The sequence below is a fragment of the Anguilla anguilla genome, chromosome 3 (assembly GCF_013347855.1).
Source record: "Anguilla anguilla isolate fAngAng1 chromosome 3, fAngAng1.pri, whole genome shotgun sequence".
Classification (NCBI taxonomy): Eukaryota; Metazoa; Chordata; class Actinopteri; order Anguilliformes; family Anguillidae; genus Anguilla; species Anguilla anguilla.
In genome coordinates, this window is record NC_049203.1 from 11,638,345 (window position 1) to 11,660,797 (window position 22,453).

The 22,453-nt window shown below is 40.4% G+C and overlaps 1 protein-coding gene and 1 long non-coding RNA gene across 5 annotated transcripts; both read left to right on the forward strand.

The window, feature by feature from the left end:
* The first annotated feature begins 43 nt into the window (after positions 1 to 43).
* zfpl1 (zinc finger protein-like 1) lies at positions 44 to 9,075 on the forward strand. Its single transcript, XM_035409789.1, has 8 exons — positions 44 to 201; positions 951 to 1,060; positions 1,722 to 1,833; positions 2,282 to 2,475; positions 3,475 to 3,550; positions 3,920 to 4,105; positions 6,957 to 7,080; positions 7,525 to 9,075. The coding sequence occupies exons 2-8, from the start codon at positions 959 to 961 to the stop codon at positions 7,706 to 7,708; spliced, it is 978 nt and encodes a 325-aa protein (XP_035265680.1). The 5' UTR covers positions 44 to 201; positions 951 to 958; the 3' UTR covers positions 7,709 to 9,075.
* A 3,097-nt stretch (positions 9,076 to 12,172) lies between these two features.
* LOC118223367 lies at positions 12,173 to 21,872 on the forward strand. Of its 4 annotated transcripts, none has more exons than XR_004764431.1 (3): positions 12,173 to 18,749; positions 19,083 to 19,532; positions 20,445 to 21,872. It is a non-coding gene; the product is annotated as an uncharacterized LOC118223367 (long non-coding RNA). The 4 variants fall into 4 exon arrangements; XR_004764430.1 differs by lacking the exon at positions 20,445 to 21,872 and having other exon boundaries at positions 19,083 to 19,219; positions 19,451 to 20,077; XR_004764429.1 differs by lacking the exon at positions 20,445 to 21,872 and having other exon boundaries at positions 19,083 to 20,077.
* The last annotated feature ends 581 nt before the right edge of the window (positions 21,873 to 22,453 follow it).

Below are 22,453 nucleotides of genomic sequence, written 5' to 3' on the forward strand. Positions count from 1 at the left end.
TCAATGGAAGTGTCAACCATAGACGGACGTTTTGCTCATGATATCGTCATTATTGTGCGACTGTCCCGGAAGAGACGTGGCATAGCAGGGAAGTCAACAACAGCGGACTTCAGCACAATACGATACACATTTCAAAGTGTTCATCCACAAAACCTGTCCATAAGAAAGGCTTGGGGTCCGCTGTCAACGCCCTCAATTCAGGTAAATACGTGTTTTAACTTTCATGGTTAACGCAAGATGACGTTACATTTATGAGCTGGCAAACCATGTAACTCAAGAGCACCCTCCCCAGCCTGTCCATCTGACTTGCTCAAGTTAACTAATGTTAGCTGATACAGCTATGTTTGCCAGTCTGTTAGCTATTTCACTACTAAGCATATAACTAAGACTGTTGAGATTCTGTGCAACATTGCACATGAACGCTACATAATGTATTCAGAATGGTATTCGTAGCCTACACTGGTATGCGCTCGTTATCTCACCACCTATGACATATCTCACATAGAACGTTGCTATCTTGGATAGCTAGCTACCTAACTGTGTGACGTTTGAGTAGCCATGTCATCTCTTTCCTGTTATTCAGTAAGAAAAGTGATAATTCATTTGTCGCTCGAAGCCCGGCATGTAGTTACATACTTTAGAAATCCACGATATGGATGGAAGTGCATGTAGTAGTCTGGAGACACTGTCTGAAGTAGGCTTAGTTGAAATGAACCAATGACAGGTGCCTTAACTTTTCCTGCTTTGATTATGGAGTTGTTTACATACAATGTCTTGTAATATCAGTGTCTAAGTCATGTGTCTCAAACTTTAACAGTTCCTTTAAGATGTGTTCAATCATATTGGCATAGATGAGTGCGCTTTTGTTTCTTCTAATCTGTGTCCCACAGTAGTCATTCTGTATGAGTGGTAATGTTTCTCATAGGTTGTGTGTGTTCTTCTGCTCCCAGATCAGACCATGGGTCTGTGCAAATGCCCAAAGAGAAAAGTGACCAACCTCTTCTGCTTTGAACACCGAGTCAATGTGTGTGAACACTGCCTGGTCTCCAACCACAACAAGGTATGTGCAGAATATGGGTTGGGAATAAGTTATGTGGCTCAAAAGTTAGATCTTTAGTAAGTACAATAAAAAGGTCTTGTCCTGAACCTTGTGTATTATGTATTTGCAATAAGCCACTCGCATCAGTCGCTGGGTCATTGTGTAAGCAAGTTAATAATGCAATAGTATAATGGTTAGATTTCTTTGTCTTGGTATTATCCTTCACCAATCAAATGCCTTTTGAAACTGCAAACATATCTGGGTTCAATAAATGAAAAGTATGGAGTGCATAATGTTTAAGTTAACTTTCCATGCCATGTGCAGGACATTTACATTTATCTAGAGCCATATGCGTAAATGCACTACTGTAGATACAGAAACTGTCCTCAACGGTGAACTGAATTTGGTTAAAGTTGATATTTTGTTTTATTTTCACTTAGGCCTAGGCAAAGCGCTTTTGAGTGAATTTGAGAATACATGGTAACTGAATATGGACATGGCTGAGCCTTTGGTCCGAGTCATTTATAAATGTGTATGTGAACTTTGTAATAGAGGCTTTATTTGTGCATGTGATAACCATAACATTCAGAGTGCCTATTTTGAGTTATCATGGATGGAGAAGACTCCAAAGACAGTGCTCAGTTTTATCCAATGCTCATCTCCTTCTCTTTCCTGCTCACAGTGCATTGTGCAGTCTTATCTTCAGTGGCTCCAGGACAGTGATTACAACCCTAACTGTCAGCTCTGCAGCACCCCACTGGCTGCCCAGGATACTGTCAGACTGGTGTGTTACGGTGAGGATGATTGCTCTGCCATTTTGAACCCACACATGCTTTGCAGTAAAATGACTGGAATAGTCACACTTGTGCAAAGATGAAAGCTGAAATTTTGGATCAAATTCAAATGTAAATATTAACCTTTGTCACAGTTCAGGGTGGCGTTACCCTTTGTGTTGCTTACACAATTAATTTATGTAGTCTAACTGTAAACAGACAATCCCTTGAGATCCTGTTGTTAAATTCCTCAGAAGAGTGAGCCTTATTCGATAAATGCCCTAGATATTTAGGTCCCAAAACAGTGGAATTTTTATGGGGAGTTAATGATGTACAATGATCCATTATCAAAGAAAATTTCAATGAGTGAAAAACGTATCTGTGTGTACAAAGCACTGCGTTCCTGTAAAAAAAAATTTATTCAAAATATTTAACTTGCCTCTCTTTCCTTTTCTCCTTCACACGAAAGATGTGTTCCACTGGTCGTGTTTGAACGAGCTGGCGACCCGCCTGCCCTTGCACACCGCCCCTGCTGGCTACCAGTGCCCCTCCTGCCAGGGCCCCGTGTTTCCCCCCTCCAACCTCGCCAGCCCCGTAGCCGATGTGCTCAGGGAGCGCCTCTCGTCTGTCAACTGGGCCCGAGCAGGACTGGGCATGCCGCTGGTGAGCAGCGTCCCCGAAACAGACCGCGCACAGACCCCAGAACCCAGTGTACAGACCCCAGAACCCAGTGCACAGACCCCAGAACCCAGTGCACAGACCCCAGAACCCACTGCACAGACCGCAGAACCCACGCACAGACCACAGAACACAGTGCGCTGTGGTTAGGGCCTGGTCAGAATTTCAAGCCGGCGACCATCTTGAGTTGTCGGCGTGAAATTTAGCGCTTCCCTGTAGGCACTCTGGGCTCATCGATCATTTGGCAGTCCGTACGCACACACGCACCGCTTATTATAGAATTAGTGTCTAATTATGTGGTTTTCATCTGCACAAATCAATAAAAAACTGACACCGTTATGGATAAGTGCAGAGGAAGTGAAACATGGGCACACAATCAACATCAAGACCAGTGAGAGAGTTAAACTGCTGGTACGATGCATCTGAATAATTTCATTTATTTCGTACATTTTGTCATTTAATTTTAGACAACAGGCTGAATATTAAAATAAACTAGCACTCAAGAAATGGACATGTAAGGGCAAAGCATGTGAGAGGAACAAACTGAGAAAGTTGGTAGGATTTAAATTATGATTTTAAATATGTTACTTGTATTCATATTGACTCAGTCCACACTTGATAAAATTTTCTGGGATAAATTCATGCATAATCAGGTGATAAATTAAATAGTGTGTTGTGACTTTTTAGGATGTACTGGTGATATTGTGAGCTTTCATTGAGTAAAAATAGGGTTCTGTTAATTTTCTGTAACAAAAACTAGCATACATAGGAGGATTTGGGGGCAGGGAGGGGTTTCGGAACTCTCTCTATAGCCCAAAGTAGCTCTGGCCATTGCACCAAAAAAATCTTACATTTATCCTTTAAATTTTCATTGAAAAGTTGTGGAAAAATTGAATTCTGATTTGAGTGGAAATGTTGATATACCCAAATTAATTTGGCAACTATTTTTCCCAACATGATCTGTGACATCATTTCAACCTTAAGATTGAGGAAACAATCGAGGAACAAGAAAACGCATCGCAAGATGTCACTGACTACAACAACTGGTCCTCGTTTGACAGTAAGCATAACCATTGTGAATTTTTTGTGGATATTGCATCCATTTATACAGACATTGTAGGTTATATCCTTTTTCTGTTATAGCCTTATGGGTACTGTGTCACCATAAAAGGCCAGTAGAACCGCGCTGATGAGGTATAATCGGGTTATGTATACATATATACATGGCCCAAACTAAAACATATTTCATACAGCACAAAAGCCTTTCAGCCTTAATTTTCTCTCCGTTAATGTCAATGTAAATGTTACAAGTTGAGTGCTGTGTAACTTCGTATGAAAGTAGTACAATTTTATTGTCTTGTAGCATTCACAAAACACATAAGATCTCTCTCTCTCTCAAATTCCATCATTCTATCCATCCTGCCTCTAGCTCCTCCACTGCAGGCAGTGGATGCTCATCCCATCCAGTCCTACAATCCTGACCCAGGACCCCCTCCAGCACCCACTGAGCTGGATTTTGGAGTTACCCATGACAACGGCGGTCTAGTGGCACAGACTCACCCTGTGGTCAGTGTGAGCATTCCCACGGCCAACGATTCCATCACCATTCACACAGGTATTACCGACCACTGATCAGTTTAAGAACGGGTCCCACTTTGAGTGAAAACTTATTGTAACGGGCAAACAAAAATGTCCTGTTGGTTTGTCTTGTGGCTGGTCCTGCTTGAATACTGGCTTCTGGTGAAAAGATGTGACTCACGATGTGGCAATGAACCCTGTCCGTGTCGACTTGGGCCAGCAACCTCACAGAGCAGCAAATAATCACCCATTAGGAAGGATTATCCTTGTTTCATTGCCTAGTTTCCTCTCTTAAATAGTAGTCTTTTGTCTGTTTCTGCCAACTGCAACTACTTGCCCAAATTTATGGAGGTCGTTGCAACAAGGCTTAGGGCATGCTGTATGATCAATGCGTGTGTGCCCACAAATGCTTGCCGGGTGATGTAATCACAGTGTGCCTACAGGAAGAGGATTGTAGCTCTGTATTTCACTACCATATGTGGTCAGCTTGTTCAGTTAATCCATATCCACTAGATGGCAGATGAAGAAAACTTAAAAAGCCATCCGTCCAAAGAAACATGAAATCTCAATTTATTTCGTTATTTCGCCAATTTGTTAAACTGTTTATTCAATACTGTATAAAAAAGGTTTTAATATTTATTTGAACTGCTTCTTCATTAATTTATCATGCAATTTAAGCACTCAATAAATGTTGTAGGTTTATTTTTTCAATAAAATAAATTGTGGAAGCACCCTAAATATAACAAAATGGTTGTAGTTAAAAAGTTAATTTGACAACTTGATAATTACCTCTTTGGATGTTGGCTAGCTTAAAAAATTTATTTGCACATCTCTAGCTATCCATAGGCATATATAACTTCTACCCGCAATTTTTGTTGCTTAAAGTAAGGTTTCCACTATGACACATTGCAGTAGTTTTAACTACTGCCATCTAATGCAATGGATGATAACTGCTGCTTGTTTTTGTGTAGTTACAAAGTGTGAATGTACCATTTCCAAAGCACGTTGAACCCACACAAGCATGGAAATACCAAACATTTGCATAAGCTTTGACTGTTGTATTGGTCATGAAAATGAGACAAAAAAGGCAATCGACAATAAACGCTGGTGAAAATGACCTGCTACCTTTTTAGTACAGTCCGATTCATTTACAAAAGTAGTGTTGAATTTTGCATTACAAATACGCTGTGGTAAGAACCCTGCTGGCCCTGAAGAGGTGAAAAGTGGGGATTCAGTTTTGCCCTGTTGTAAGGACTTTGGGAATGTGGTTATTGTACTTTCTGTGTGCTTAGTGCCTGGTCATGTGTTTCTCATCATTCACCCTCCTGTGAGACAGCCGACTGTATTTACGCTCCTGCACCCCCCCCCCCCCCCCGACTGTTCCCCTCCTGCACCCAACCCCCCCACTCTCACCCTCAGGCACTCAACCCCCCCACTCTCCCCCTCCTGCACCGAACCCTTCCAATCTCACCCTCCTGCACCGAACCCTTCCAATCTCACCCTCCTGCACCAAACCCTTCCACTCTCACCCTCCTGCACTGACCCCAACACTCTCACCCTCCCCCCCACTCTCCCCCACCTGCACCCATCCCCACCCCCCCACCCTCCGCAAACAGCTGTCTTTCGGCGTAAAAATCAATCATCTTGTGGCGTCAGCCTTTTGTCTGTTGTCATATGGCAGGCCCACCCGGGAATGCAGTTATCTGGGCAGATAGTCTGGCAGGACCAGGGGATAATTAGAACAACACTGTTCTATGGGGGCAGGGATCAGGAACACCAAACAGTTGTTTGGTACTTAAGGAGAGAACAAAGAGTCATTTGCAGTCTTGCCCGTGGCTCACAGGCATCTATATACTGTATGCCTGCCTGTCTTTTTAGTTTCATTATTGTAACAAATGAGCTGTTTTACTTTACCATTATTCAATTAAAAGAGCCAATGGGGTAGTACAGTTTTGTGGTACCAAATTAAACTTTTATAAAAATAAAAACCTGCTCTACTTCCTCAACAACAAAAAAAACAGCTTGAGTGCGTGCTGAATCCTCAGTTTAGTGAATATATATAAATGAAAAGGAAAACACTCTTGTTGTTCTAAAGATTTTATCTTGATTTATCTGTGCTAGTCAATTAATTTAGAAATCTTTTGAACAATGTGAGTGCTGTCCTTTTCATTTAGATAATAAAATGAGTAATTGAACTCACCACCCAGTTTGTTTTTGGTTTCTGTTTCTGGGTGGGTGTTGATCTCTCAAAATTAAACCAATCAATCTTTTGACCATTCAGGTATAGTGAATGAGCTGGGGGATGTTTTCTATGTACATCCATGTCTCTGAGCAGCTTAAATGTCTGACGAGAGGTGCCTTAAATAACTTAGAAGTATGTGGCTCATCAAGATGACTAAGCACTTAATGGGTCTTATTCACAAAACTTTTCTTAAATTATTCTTACTTCTGTCACTGATGTGTTCCTAAAAATGTTCTTACGAAAAACCAATATAGGATTCATGATTCATGTGCAGACCATTCCAGTTGTGAAATCACAGGAGTGTGGAATGGAGACTATCTGTATGCAGCATATTTCATATACAACTGCAAACAGACCAAGAGCTATATCCAGTATGGTATTCACTTCTTGCCCTGCTGCCCACCTTGACTAGTTGTACTAGCTGAATCAGATGAATCACATTGACTGTTTTTTAAATCACTAACTTAAGTGTGAATTTTTTTGTTACAAAAAAATGCAGATTAAAAAATTTGACTTGTACTGACAGTGTTCTTAGGCTGCAGCTCCTCAATCTAGTACATTTGATTATCTGAACAACAATCCACTTGACAGTAATCCTTATACTGTTGACTTAACTCTTCCCCCCCCATCCCCCGCTTCTCTTCAGCCTCCTCTCCCAGGAAGGTCTACGACACCCGAGACTCGGGACACTCCTCCGTCACGCAGATCGACTTTGATGACGACAAGTACCGTCGCCGGCCAGCGCTCAGCTGGTTTGCACAGATACTCAAGTCAGTTTTCCCCCAGCTCTTCTTCCTTCTGCCTGTCTCCATATTGCCATTTCACTCTTGCCATATCCTAGCATTCTCTAACCTCATCTCCTGTTCTCACTCTGCGAGGTTTCTGCTCTGTGGCTCAGTCTTACCAGCACACAGACCAAGGCTACATATGCTTTTCCCGGTTTTTAAAACACTGAAGGTGTGACTTGAGAGAAGTGTTTATCTGTAATTTGTTACTTTAAAAATTCACCTGCAGAATTAACATTTCAATATGATACTTTTTCAACAAAAATTAGTTTTTAAATAATGCATTTTTATATCTGTAAAGCAGTTGTATTTGTTGTTGTTTTTATTAGTTGTATTTATTTCTAAAGTATGTTCATTTGTTTTTTCAACTCTGAGTGAGTTTAGATGTTGAATTTCCTTACATTTAATATCTACGCCCCTCTTCCACAGAAACCGATCGGGTTCAAAGCGGACAGCTCTGACACTGAAGCAGCGGGTTCTCCTTGTTCTCCTGCTGGGAATTCTGGGATTCTTCACCCTGATCATCATCATGGCAAAGCTGGGAAGAGGCTCAGCGGACTCCGACCCAAACCTGGACCCCCTGCTCAATCCGCACATCCGTGTGGGGAATTAAAAGTCTCCTCTGCGTATAACCCCAGGGCGGGTTACAGAGAAAACAAGCTGAAATACATAATAGAAACACAGGTTTATGATGCAAAGGTTATGTCTAGACTGGGACCAAGGGGAGCAGATATAACTCAACTCTTGGACATCAAGGGAGCACATATCCCTCTTTTGTTTTGCCCAACGAATCCCCTTTTCACCCTCTTTACAGCAGCACTAAGAAGCCAAAATTATATATTTTGTTAAGCGTTGTATTTACCACTCTGTTTCAATACACTTGCTTATTAGTACATCCAAATGACTGTCTATTACAGTCGCAGGCTGATTGCATGGGCTAATGCAGCCCCACTGCAAGCAGAACATGCTGTCCCCTGACTCTGTTTTTCAAATTCTTTTATGTTATACCCTTCAGGGGGAAAACCCTCATTACGAGTTCACATAGTCTGGCTGAATCCTTTGTTTCTGCATTCCAAATAATTTTAGCACTGGTCAGTGGGTGGATGGTTCATCCAGAAGTGGGGAGAGGACAGGTAGATCTGTTCGTGTGCTTAGTGTGCGGAATTTTGATTTTGTATATGTGTATAAAGGGTTGTGTGCTCACAGAACAAATTTTCTTCCTATAATTGACTCCTGGTTGTACACAGAGGTTGTTACATGCATAACAACCCCATTTACTGGATATCCACTGTTACTGTATAATAAATGGGTTGATCTCACTTAGGCATTACTGGAATTCAAAATGTTTTAATAATTCCGTAGAAAATACAGTGTAGAAAAAGTTTAAATAATGAATATATGCTTAGAACAGTTAAAAGCTGTGCAGAAGATTCAAGAAATGAATTGTCAATGAGAAAGTAAAAAGAATTATCATAATATATTGAAACACGGCAGGGTATATTTTATTATATATAAAACGTGTATATACATGCGTACAGACAGACGGACATGCCTATGAGCTCAGCTGTTTAATCAGTTTCAGTAACTATTTAAAATTGATTCTAATGACACTAATCAAACCTTTTGTTCAATTTGTTTGCTTTTTTTGTTTAATATTTGTGTTGTGAAATTGATTTCAGGTTGGACGGTGCAAGACGTCTTTGCAAATATCCTTGATCTTGACAAATATCCTTATAGTTAAGGATTTTAGATGAGTGATCAATAGAATGGTATTCCTAAGCAATTGGTCAATAATATGAGGTGGTTGTTGGTCCCTTTTACTGGCTGATATGAAAATGAATCAGTTAATGTATTGGTTATTTCCTAAAAAGAATTGCATTTCTTTTGTGTACATAATGGATTGCCAAGCTTATTTTCTCATATGTTCATTGTGAGATCTTTCCCCTATAAAGATACATTTTCCATTGTTTTATTTTGGAATTTCTTTTTTGCTGTCCTAGTTTTTTTATTTATTATTAACTCTCCAGCTGCCTTTACCGTTCAGTATTGACTATAGCAGCTGATGTCTTTTATAGTAAATCCCACCCCACCCAAAAATAAAGTCAGTTCAAAAACAGATGGGCTGGCTATTAAGAATCTCACGTTACTTTAGGCCCTATTCACTTTGGGATCGGCATAATTTGTTTCTGTGTTTTTTCCCGGATTCCAGCTCAGTGATTTTATTCTCTATATTGTCGTAATCTTCCACGTACAATCAAGTCAAGACAAGGCAGGTCTGCATTGCAGTATGTGACCGTATGCAGTCGTAGTGGTTCATAACTCGGATGAAACCTTGCATTTTAGTAGGCTGCCTAATGTGTGGCCTTACGTTTCATTTTCAGTAAAATAAGGTAATTATGGGGAAAACGTTTTAATTGCCCCATAATTGGATTCCCTCACCTCCCGTGCCAAAGAGATCTGTTCAATCAAAGTAGGTATGAATTAATTCAACATTGGAAAGCCAAAGGAGTGGTGGCTCGGACATAGCCTACAATGAATAGCCTATACAAATAATTTGCCCTTATACTTTTTTAGCTGAACAATTCACTTGAATTTTATTTGCATAGCGCTTTACAAACACACTGTCACAAAGACGCGTTGCGTGGAAATACCGAAAGAAATTTGGGCAAAAAGGTGGCCTGAACCCCAAAAAGTTAGCATTTGGGGAAGAAAAACACTCAAACGATGGCGAGAAAATAATGATCCAATAAACTAGTATCGATAATTATTTTTTACAAAAATTAAAAAAAAAAAAACAGCTAATTATATTGACATTGAATGGTTGCTGTGTACAGGACTTTTTCAGAATTCAGGAGCTGCATGCTTCGTTTCGTTGCCGTGTTCAAACACTTCTCGTTGTAACACGAATTGTAGCCATTGCTCGATAATTTCAATGACAACGATGTACGTTTTATACTTGTTTTTATTAAGAAATACTAAACTACTAGTCTTAAACCAATCGTGCCACAGTTTGCGTAAATTAGCTAGTTTATTGCCACTTCGACTACCTTGCTGTGCAAATCTGCACGTCGTCGAAGGTTATCACGTGACACGCAAATACACCGGAACCAGATGCTACGGAGTAATTGATGCTAGCACCACGTGCACATAACTACATACAGGTCGGTGTTCACTTGCACAAACATGTTTCATACTACTGTTGAGCCCTATGCGATATTTGGAGATGTTTACTATTAATTGGGGAACACTTAAAATTGACTAGATATAAGGTGCACTGTAGTAAGATCTGTCACGAAGAGGGTATAGTAACGGGCATACGCATTTTAATAAGAAAATTTTCATGACAGTTATTTAAGGTTGGCTTAGTTCATTTGCCTTATGGCAATCTGGTAAACATATTTGACCTTTAAAATACAACCTTATTAAATCATATTTATATTTTATAGCGATAATATGAAAACCACATTAGTCATAGTGAAGATGACATTGAATAATGCTATAGCTGCATGACCAACAAGCCAAAGTGCTTCGTCAGTCTCATGAAAGCGGGTCCATTTTAGGTAGGTGGTGCCTGTGATAGTCAACAAACATCATGCTCAAAATGGCTGATCGGTTTTTTTTAACGGGTTGCTGCTAACGTTCACCTCCCTATATTTGACGCCAGCAGTTGTGGAAACAATTTATAATACTTATAACGTTACAAATGATATATTCTCATAATATGTAATTTTACAGATGATTGATCATTTAAATTTTGTAATTACCGATCTATATTAACTCACAATACAGAACTGCAATATGTACGCAAACGTCAGAATTTACTATTTGCTACTGCTAAACATATTAGATAATGTTAATGCTATGTATCGTATATATTTTGCTTTGACTAAACACCAACTGACTAATAGTTTAGAATGTCAAATGTAGGCGTGACACCAATGCTGACTCACACTTCAGCAATGCACCAACTCAAAAGGAGATCCGGGAAAGTTTGTCGGCCCAAACCAGTTTGGTCCGGTTTGACAAAGCCTTCCCACTTCTGGGAACATATCAATCCGCGAGACAGGAGACACACGTATACACACACACAGAATGTGACGTCACTTGTTATTTTTTGAAATTTTTCTAAATGGTCATCGAATGTTGTCGAAGAGCAGTTTGTCACCACATTAAGTTGCACGAGCTCAACATATCGTCAAATATGCGTACCTATTTTTAATATTCGCTATCATTAAATCAAAGTTCTAATTTATTTTTCTCACTAGAAAATTGGTTATTCCCTAATAGCCTCAAACGCGGGGTTTATGCGTTACATGGTGCCTGCCGTTGTTCTCGACGTTAAGACCTGGTTAAGAAAGTTTCTTGGTTGGTACTACTTTGAATCTAATTTACATTGTGGCTTTTTGGTTGGAAATATGTCATTCAGCTAGTACACACTTCCAGGGAATGGTTAGCTGGATAACTGCGCTGAGTAAAACCCGGCTGTTTTTACTTCAGTCCATCCAGATCTGGGAGGGATTCCGGGTTTAACTCTTTAATCCTGCTTCGTGAAAGAAGGCCCCAGTTTACATACAACATAACTAGACTGTAGCTAAGTGCAATATCAATAATACATGGAATGTAAATTCTTCTAGGGGCTTCTTTGGGCCTTCCTGGACTCACTCTGGTCTTATTTGGCTTTGACCAAACAACAGATCATTCTAAAATAGCGTCAGTATTATCAAAAAAGACAGAAAGCAACCCCCATCTGAACATTTAAAACGCTCACATAGGCTAATACGATATCCGAAACTATGAATCATTTGCATTAGTATAAGACATTTCTTGGCCTAGTTTCAGTTCAATGCTACAACAATGTAAATTTAAATGTTATAATTATGAATATAAAAATGTTGAAACATGGAAATAATAAGCGATGACCTGTGGAAGACATATTTTGTGCACATTGTTTCTTTCAGCAGAAATAGGTAAACTTTATTTTCGTGACATTTCTTAAGGGACTACTTGTTTTTGCGGAAGCATGAAGGGCGGTGGATAGACAGCGTCACATCGCCTATAAATTCCTCTGAACAACTGCACTGCACCAGTTCTTGCGCTATGGTAGAGAATGACTGATGAATCGCCTGCAATGCTTTTCTTTAGTGTTTCTGCGTCACAATAGTCGGTTTATTTCTGAGTTATATTCTATATAGGTTCGCTGTTCTATTAGGTTTCTTTGTGAAAAATATTTATTTCGTTTCTTAGCTAAGACGAATTACTTCAGGTAGTGTAACTTTAGTGTTAACTGCGGTGTCAAAGTGAGTGTCATTAGCTGGCTAGGTTTTTTTTTTTTGGTTCAAAAAGCAACTGAAACCTATGGTAAGACGTTTTTTTTACCAATACTAAGCCAACTTAAATTTGAAAACGCAGTTGAGGACACCGCGTAACAAATTTACCCTAAGTGCGGTATGTATTTAGTCCGCTAACGGCGTTGATTCTAGCCAACGTAAGTTACTGTAAGAGATTACATCACGTTAGTTAAGATGAATTCTCTTTCATTTATTTTTGGTAATTTTTGGCGGAAAATGTACACTACGTTGTATTTTAGGTTTGGTATTACATAGCTATCAATTTAAATGCAGCTAAAATAACGTTAAATTGTAGTTACGCAGTTGAAGGAAGATGCTAGCCAATAGCATTAACAAAATGGCGCCGAGTAGCGACCTTTAAAAAGGGTGTGGCTTCTAGCCTCGAAAATTCCAGACCATAACCGATTTATCTTTATATAGCGTCAAAAGCCAACCTAGTCATTATACGTGTGTGAGGGAGGCAATTTCGTAGTTGGTTCAAATTCGTTTTAATGGCATCCATTTACTTGCCGTTTAATTCAATTATTGAATCTTGTCCGATGTTGTACAGCGTTACCGATCTGGTAAAATAATTGAGGAAATCTGAGTAGGAGGAGCCTTAAAGTAAGCTTGCCTACATTTATATCAGTGGTGTTGAAGGACGTCGGAATGCAATTTCAGAAGAGCTGCCACAATGTCACGTCTAATCCCGTTTCTTGAATTTGAATTTAAAATCCATTGAGATGAAGACCAGTCTGAAGATGTTTGTATACGGCTTGAAATAGCTTTATATATATTGAAGAGGCATTAAATGAAGTTTGAAAGTCTAATGAGCTTGAAGCATGTTACCAGTGAAAGTGATCTTGAGCTTTTAGAAGTGCCCAGCTGTGAAGACAAGTTGCCATGGTATTGGCGTAATTGTTGCCTCCAGTGGTTGCCATACGAAGTGCATCTAACAGAAGATTTAATTAGTTCTGGCTAAACAAAATTAGGGTGCTTTCAAAGGAAAATGAGAAGGGCTAGTGTTGACAACCTAGCTTGTGCCATTTTATTTCTTAAATAATGGGACTGGTATGCTACATAGTGGTGAAGAGAGAAGATTTTTTTTTAATTTAATTTTTTCGTTAAAAAAACAAACCAAAAAAAAATTCCAGAGGCAGGACTGAGTTTGCGATCGTGTGGAAGGCTGGACTTTGTAGAGGTTGGTGACCCAGGGAAGGAGCGTAACGGGATCGGAGGGAAAGCGGGCAGGATCAGGAGGAGCAGCACCAGTGTAATCCAGAGGACAGCAGGCCAGAGCGCAGCGGGTAGCGTCAGCAAAGAGGAGGCGTCTGCGTGCGGTGTCCCATGGTAGTCCCCAAGCGAGCAAGCAGGTTCCTGGCAGTGGCACAGAGGGGGGAGTCAGAGGGCAAGCAGCACAGCTGAGACCCCGTCACCTAGCTACATGATCACAGAAGTGTTGGGTTTGTATATTGGGTTGAGGTATTGCTGTAACGTTCAGCATAAAATCTAGTCCTTAAAAAAACCAAAACCTAGTTTTTCGGAACACTTGCTCGCGTAGTCTTTTGTTTCTTCTTTTTACAGGCAAGGTGCGTTAAATAAGTGTCTGGTTCCGTCACCACCATGTGCCCGTTGTCATTCGCCAAGTGTGGTCTCCGTGTGCCGTGATGAGTCCGTTGGTAGTTCCCCCGGGGCTAAATGTCGTCTCCCCTGCGCTGGTTATGGACTCCTCTTCCCTGCACTGGTTGCGTCCCAGAGGGCGGATCGTCTTGTCGGACATCTCATCCCCCTGTGTTCAGATGTAGTCTTCGGGCCGGAGAGCATCCTATTGTCCCCATAGGTCCCTTCCTGTGCAGTGGTCAGCACTGGAGATTGTCGGATCTGCAGCCATCCCCCCTGTACCACATCACCTACTTTGGCAACAGAGCAGTCAAGTGAGCTGGTAAAAGCAAGTAGTACATTGTGCATGAGGTAGAATATTTGAGAGGGAGTAACTTTATGAATTTGGAGTGGACTTAAAACTTGTACATACTGAGAAATGACAAGGAGCAACTGTTCCTTGCTTAGTCTATCTTGAATGAGGAGATGCCTTATACATGATGCCTCATGTATTAGTTTGGACATTATGTGGAATAGGGGGAGGGAAAATGGGGGTCTTGAGTTCTTCTTTCCACAGGTTCCTCAGTTTTAGGCGACTACCAAAGATAACACTGATGGAGGAGTACCTCTGGCTTGTTTGGCACCTCAGCACTTTAACGTCCTTCTATAGTGTGGGTCCTGTGCAATCAGGTTGAGTCCATCTGCATAAAATGGCTGTTCAGGATGGCAACAGGTGAAGTCTGCATTTAATGCATTGTGGGTTGACAAAAACGTCCACTTGAAGTAGAAGTGCCTTCTGACTGGCATCCATGCCATTTTGAAAATCCCCGCATACTCTGTAATGTTTAGTCGTATTTCGTGTTGTGGTGTGTCAAATGTCGTGTCCTGGGGGGAGGGGGAGGGTGGGGAGGCTAACCTGAATCTTTTCCTAGACTCTTTCAGCTCCTCACGTAAAGCAGTTTAAAAATAAGCTGAGTGGAAGGGTATGAATAGGAATGACTGGGAAGAAACCACCCAAGGGTCCCACGTCATCTGGCAGTCATCCGTATGTGCTCTTGTTCAAGTGAAAAGGTGTGACGTAATGACACCCAATCATCCAGAAGTCTGGTACTTGAAGCAATTAGGATATCCAGATGCTCAACATGGTTGTCCACAACAAAAAGCGGTAAAAGTTGAAAATCGGAAAGATACTGGGATTTGGGCAAAGTGGGTGGTGGGGCTGGGAGTTACTTACTTGTGAAAGACTCTTCCAGATGTTAAAAATAATCCGCCCCCCCCAAGAAAAGCCACCGCCGATCCAGTATTAAATCTACCAGCCTTCCGTGGAGAACAGCTGGGAGCATAAGTGTTTTTCCGTTCACATTCGTACGGCAAGTAAACGAGCATTGTCTGAAATGTATTGTTTTAGAGTTGCGTATTTTGGTAGTCTGCATTTTGTGGACCTCAGTTTTGAAATGGATTTGTTATATTTTAAAAACCATTTGAAATCTTGTGAACCAGTAGTTTCTGGATGGGGTCAATCTGGGGGTGGTGGGAGGTCTGTTTCCCTCTTTGCCTTTTGCAGTTTTCCTTGTGGCCGGTGATTAATTTTCAGGACCAACCGGATCGGTCAGCTCCTAGTTTGCTGTATGTAAAGGTTAACTTTCGCTAATGTAACTCCCTCCAATTTTGAGATTCAAGACTTCAAAAGGTATTATCTTTGAATAATTACACCTAATATGCATGGATATTGTACTGTACATTTAAAGGGAATGTTTCCCTCAATTTCCGTTCACCTGTAAAGTTGTAAATGTTGCTGTTGCGTTGGAGAATTCTCCCCGTAATGTAAAATTAAAAGCACATTGAACATAAAAATAAATACATAGCCTGTTGTGAGTGGTTTTGGTATGCATTTGTCTTTTTGGGATTTGGGGGGGGGTCGTTCTTCTGCTTAACTTTTTCAGGTACGCTTTTAAATCGTGGAGCTTTGTAGAGCACTGTGTCCGGGGCTTGGTAGCAGCTCTTTGAAGGTGGAATTGGAGGCAGATAAGTCACTTGCCATGTAGATGCCATTTAAAGTCATAGGAGAAAGAATCATGTTTGAAAAGATGATGGAAACGAGATGTGTGAAGAATGATGGGCCTTAATGGCACCCAGAATGCAAGGAACCTCAATGATAAGCTTTACAGTGGAGAACATGCTGGTGTGTGTGGACGTTGTGCAATTTCTCTCCCTTCAAAACAAAGTCTTTAGAGTCTTGAAACGGACAAGCCAATGGGAGGACTCAACATGGAAAATCCTAAAGTTAAGTTTATAAAAAATAAAAAAAAAACTAAAATATATATTTTAAATCTCAATCTCGAGGTAATCTTGAGTAGAAATTGTGTAACTTAAGTGGGGTTGGGGATATTCATTTGTATTGGAGGGCGGGAGGGGCGGATTCTGTTTGCTCTCAATCTTCCAGAATCTTGCAACTTGGAAGAAGGCCAACTGCCAGGAAAGTGTGACCACAGGGATCGGCAGCCCTTTCAACTTCAGTATCTTGTCAGGCAGGACGGTTTTAACCATTTCCCCCAAAAAAATGCTTGATCAGTGCAAGTTGGCAGTCTTTGCTTTAATGTTGACTTGGCTACCAGCACTTGTGCAAATGTGTAGGTGCAGTTTAGTTGAGTTGTCTGCTGTGCAAATGTGCAGTTTTAGTGAAGTTTGCAGTCGTGCAACTGTGCGACGCTAAAATCTGATGGGTAGCCGAGGGAAGCCGTGCAACTGTGCAGTTTCAACTAAATTGTGTTCGCATTGCAACTGTGATGCTGGTTAATATTGAGGCTTGCAGTAGGGATGTTGGTTATTGTGAGGGGGGTGGGGTTTGTGTATTCTAGAATTTCTTTCTTCGCAGAGTCGTAATTTGCGTCCACACAGACAGCAGCTACAGATTGCAAGTCCACAAGAAGTTTCCTCGTCTGAAGTTGCTAGTAAGAATCGATTGCTAAAGTGGTGGTCCCATTGATCGCAAGCTGGAAGGCCTATAAAGGTCCATTTCAATTTGAAACAATGTTTTCCTGTTGTGACATCTTAAGGTGAGCTGTTCAGCTTTTCTTAACATCCATCAATGAGGGAAATTCATTTCCACATGCAACGCGCTTAATTAGCATTTGCATTCTCACTTGCTTCACTATTGTGTCGCTTTGCATCTAATTTAACACATCTAACATGTTTCTGATACACCACATGAAACACAGTTTTCGTTAAATGTATGCGTTGGGGGAGAATGTGGGGAAGTTGTTTGTCTTTCAGATTGTTTCGGCTGTTGCCCACTTTGGTCACCCCTGCATCTATGTGCAAAGCTGTCTGGGAGCTAATGGCAAGTGAATGTCCCCTTGATGAATGAAGACGTTTCCTCTCACTCCTGTGTGCTTGAGCTTGAACCTACGAGGAGGATCTTTTTCTGTGTGTTGTGTTTTCCGTTCTTTGGTTTCCCAAACAGGAATTTACCATGTATCAAATTGTCATGAATGCAAGATTGGCTGGAATATGGCTTCCAGGATGCGCTAACAGCGTGATGAATCGGTGGGAGATCTTTCAATTTGATTTCAGCTAAAAGCCACAAGCTTGTCTTGCTGCTAATTAAGCTCTTTCTGCAGTTGCTTTGGGCTAAGTTAAGTAACCTCTGTTTCCTTAATTTGTCCACAACTTTGTTAGGAGCTTTCTGTGATCTAAGCATGCACCTGAAATTTACATGCATTAATCTGTAGACCTGCAGTGACTAAACTTCATAAATTAAATTGGCAAATGCCAATGTAAACGTTTTTCTGAAAGTACTGTAGCGGGAGTAGATCTGCGATTGGTTGGGGTGGGGGGGTGGGGTTGTTTGGGACAACATTTTCTTATTTCTTTGCAGAAACTCTTTAAAATGAATCGGCATGATTGACTCCCGGAAACGTCAACCTAGCGTGCATCTTGATTCCTGCTGGAAGGGGATGGCCGTTGTCTTCCGTTTCTTGATCATTTTTACAGGTTAAAGGCAAACCGTCCAACTGCGTCAAAGTATTTCCTTCGTATAGATGGGAGACAACCGTGGGGAATGCAGATTGGGTCTCTGGGGGTTTTCCCCCCCCCTCATTTGCATTTCAGATACTTAACTTCATGCCCTGTAAGGCTTCCTTTTGACACCTACCGTAAATTGGAGGACATGGTCAAGGATGGTGGCTGTAAGTGTGTATTGAAAAATTGTACTTTGTAATCTTTGGAAATAATTTGGAAAAACTGGTATATCCAGCTTGGTTTTTGGTTGTAATTGTGCAAGATTTACAAGTGTGTTGCTAGTGCTTTGGGATAACTTGTTACTGGAAATGGGGTTTTTTTTGTTTTTTTTCCCCTAATTGGGGGGGTGGGGGGGTTGTAAATTCTTCATATGGTTTATCTTCCAGCGCCTTTTTTTGAAGATTCTGTGATTCAAAGCAAGCCTAGTTTGACACCTGCGTGGACTGAAATTGCAATAGTAACAATCTCATTCTTTCTGAATTCTCTGCGCCATGCAGTCTGCTGGTGGCTTACTTCTGATTGTTGAAATTCTCATTTTGTGTAACCTAGGATTTTGAGTGAAATAAGCGCAAGGTAGCATTTCTACTGGTATATTGGGAGATTTCCTGGGGGTTTGGGGTGGGAAATGGCAACCCGTTTGTCCTCTAGTTGCAGGGTCCGCGTGAGGGAAGAACCGACCGTAGAGCGGAGCAAATTTCAGAAACCGTGGTATGAAAGGGTTTTTCTTTTCCTGGGGGAACAAGCCCCTTTGGTCTTGTTCCTCCAGGTTTTGCTTTTTCTCCTTACTAATTTAGAAAAAAAAGCAAAAGACTCCGGTGGTGGCACTCCTGGTTTCCAGGACGGGGTTCAATTCCCTGCGGTGTCTTTGCTTTCAAAATGTAGATGGGAGGCTTGGACTATAGCTTGTACTAGTTAAACATGATTAAATATTGACATGAGATTGTGTTGAGCAGGCATGTTTGGCTAGGATTGACTTGATTGTAGAAGTGTTTCATATATAAAATGTTGATTTCATTTTTTTTTTTTTTTTTTTAATTGCAGACTTCATTTCTTTACTTCTCAGATGTTAAATTTTATAGATTAATTTCAGCTGTAGGTCTCAGTCTTACAGTGGACAATCTGGTCATTGAGCCTGAACCGTTGGGAAATGGAAATGAGCGGTTTTATGAATTTACAAGGTAAAGGGAAAATAGTAATCATTCGGTCCCATTTTAATAAGCAATAAATTGTAATTCGAGCACCTGAATTTACCCCTGGTTATGTACTTTAATGTACAGACATTGTACGGTGTTGAACATTTTATCACTACGTTTCCCCACCTTCCCACCACATTTTTTAAAATCATATACATTATACATTTCATAATCAAAGCGTTTCATCAATAGTGTTACAGTGATGTCTTTTTTTAGGTCAACCGGGACGTTTCTTCCGCAATGGGTTCCCTCCGCAGATTTCCCCTTGCTACAAGGTTCATTTTAAACTTGATGCTCGGTGTGTATTACTTTTAGTGATTGCCATTTGGGATCTCCTTCACCAGTGCAAAATATTTCACCTCTGAGGTTGTCTGCCAGATTGACAATACCTTTTGTATATAGGACAATTCAAGTCCAGCAGAATAAACCTTTTCTCAGATGCCTGAAATAAGGTCTAAGATGTGTTTTGTGTGGGGCGGGAACAATATTAGTTACTCTGGTATTGCTACTGAAAGAAACCTGGCATGTACAAATCCAAACATAAGTGAGTGGTGAACAAATGTACATAAAAGAAACTGGATATGAGACAAAGGACTTTACGAACAAAGAAACAAAGGACATGAGACCAGAAAAGGAGGACAATAATCCACCCTCCCACAGCGATGCTCCTGCGCTTTGCCCAGGCTAACGACCGAGATAACTTGGTGTCCTGACCACTCAAAGCGCTGCAAAGAAGATGGCCGCCCATCTAATCTACTTCCTCCAACCAGTACTTTAATAAAGCATCACAATCAATCTGGTCTGCACTGCAATACTCATTAAATAAACTACTGATTAAATAGACCGAACTCAGTTGTGTTTTTATGCTGCAATGGATCAATGGAAGGCTAGCACCCCAGCTGGATATTAAATGTGTGTGAACTGACAAATTTATTTTAAGATCTGATCCACTGGTTTTATTTTTACAGTTTTCAACAAAACCACGGACTATAATTTTGGTTTCTGAGTAAGATTTTGACATGTAGTCCAATTTACAAATAATTAGTATTTTTTGAGCTTGAATCTGCACTTCTTTTCAATAGCTGAAATTGAGTCTTGTGAGCTGGTGGTCATGTTAAGCCAGCACACTTTCTCTGTGGCAAAAATCCTGACAGCCATGGTAAATATATGAGCTGGTTGATTGAATCATGGCCTATTTCTGTCCTGCTAGAGCCGTCCCAGTCAACTGTAAGTGCTGTTATTGTGAAGGGGAAAGGTCTAGGAGCAGTGAAGCTGTAGGCCACTCAAGCTCACAGAACGGGCCTGCTGAATGCTGAAGCGGATGTCCTCGGTTGCAACACTCACTACCGAGTTCCAGACTGCCTCTGGAAGCAACGTCAGCACAAGAACTGTTTGCTTCATGAAATGGGGTTTCGTGGCCAAGCGGAAAAAATACATCAGCCTCAAGTGGTAGCAGAAATGTTCATTATGCTTCCCAGTAAGAATACTTGGACACAGTTGCGCTAGGTTTAAAAGTAAAACTTAATTTAGTTATAACTTTATAGTGTAGTTATGATGGTCACATAAGAAACAGGTTTAACATTTATTCTTATTTTACTCTTAACTCCTTAAATAATTATATTGTGTGTTTTCATAAGACTCTGTCTATCTATTCGGTGTGAGGCAGAAGGAAGCAGTTTTTGTGATCTGTATGGGAAGAGAATTCACCAGCACTCTCTTCTTAATGATGTTCCAAACAGTTGATTTTGGTAAACCTGTGTTTGGCCTATGTCTCTGATTGTTTTATATTACCCATCCTCATAATGGCTTCCTTGTCATTGGTTCTTGCACTGACAAATTCCAATTACAGACTCCAAAGCAATTGAAAACCTAGAATCAAGAGTAGATACTGAAGCTGGTCTTACACTTGCAGTAAAGAAGCAATTGAGCACACCTGACTAATGGGGATTGGTTGATTTATAAAAAGTTTGGTCATTTCTATATGGTGAAACCAAAATGTATTAAAACCCTTCAATATAAGCTGATAATCTGCAATTTAACCACATATGAATTGCCTGATTACAAATCTAAAATTTTGGCACACAGAGCCAAATAAAGAAAAAATATGGCTTTGTCCTAAATGTTATGGTGCTCAATATGTATGTAGGGTTGTTCATGATTCCTGTTAACATTTATATTAACAGGTTGTATATTATCCAGCAAGAATTCCTACCTTTGTCTACCTTTTCTTTCCTGTAGTGGCAAATTCTAGATCTGTATCTTGAAAAAAAGAAAAAACATCTGCAGAGGACTGATCACAAGAATGCCCTTCTATTGTAAAGCAAGATGTTTGAATTGCCTTACAACAGATCATTTTAAATTGTTTACAACATTTTAAATATGTTGTACAAATGTAAAATGTATTATGGGTCTGACTCAAGTAAATTGTTGAATACACCAGAAGATATGTGTACAAACCTTCAGCTAAGTAGCAAATAATTGGTGAAAGAATGACATTACAGGATGATAACTGTCCAAAGCATGCATGCAAGTTTTAAGAAAATTTAAAACTTCTTCTATTTTCAGTGGAATTTGTCCATGCATTGTGCGATGTAATTAATTTCCCCGTGGAAATAAATAAAGCTTTTTTAATTGAATTGACCTGAAGTTCTGTGCATCAATGTGGGGGAAAGCAACTGACACAGCCAGTATGGGATTTAGATGGTGAGAAGGTAATCATGATTTGGGAATAACTTGTGGCTCCAAGGCACATGTATTGCATGTATATCTTTGTTTTTATATATGGCTAAAATTACTTGTATATCTTAAGCGATTTATGGTAAATGGACTGCATTTATATAGCGCTTTTATCCAAAGCACTTTACAATTGATGCCTCTCATTCGCCAGAGCAGTTAGGGGTTAGGTGTCTTTCTCAAGGACACTTCGACACGCCCAGGACGGGGTTTGAACCGGCAACCCTCCGACTGCCAGACAATCACTCTTACCTCCTGAGCCATGTGTCTCATTTAACAATGCCAATAAATATTGACCATGTAAAAATGATAAAGCACTAGCCTATAAAGCAACTCATTTTTGAAACTAGAACTTGGAGAGCTTACATATTATGTTCATCCTTTCTCGACTCATCATGATGCTGTCCATCCAGTTTGATGTAGCCATCCCACTGAAAAATACATTGCTACGTTAACTTCCACATACCATCCTCTTTCCCCGTTGAT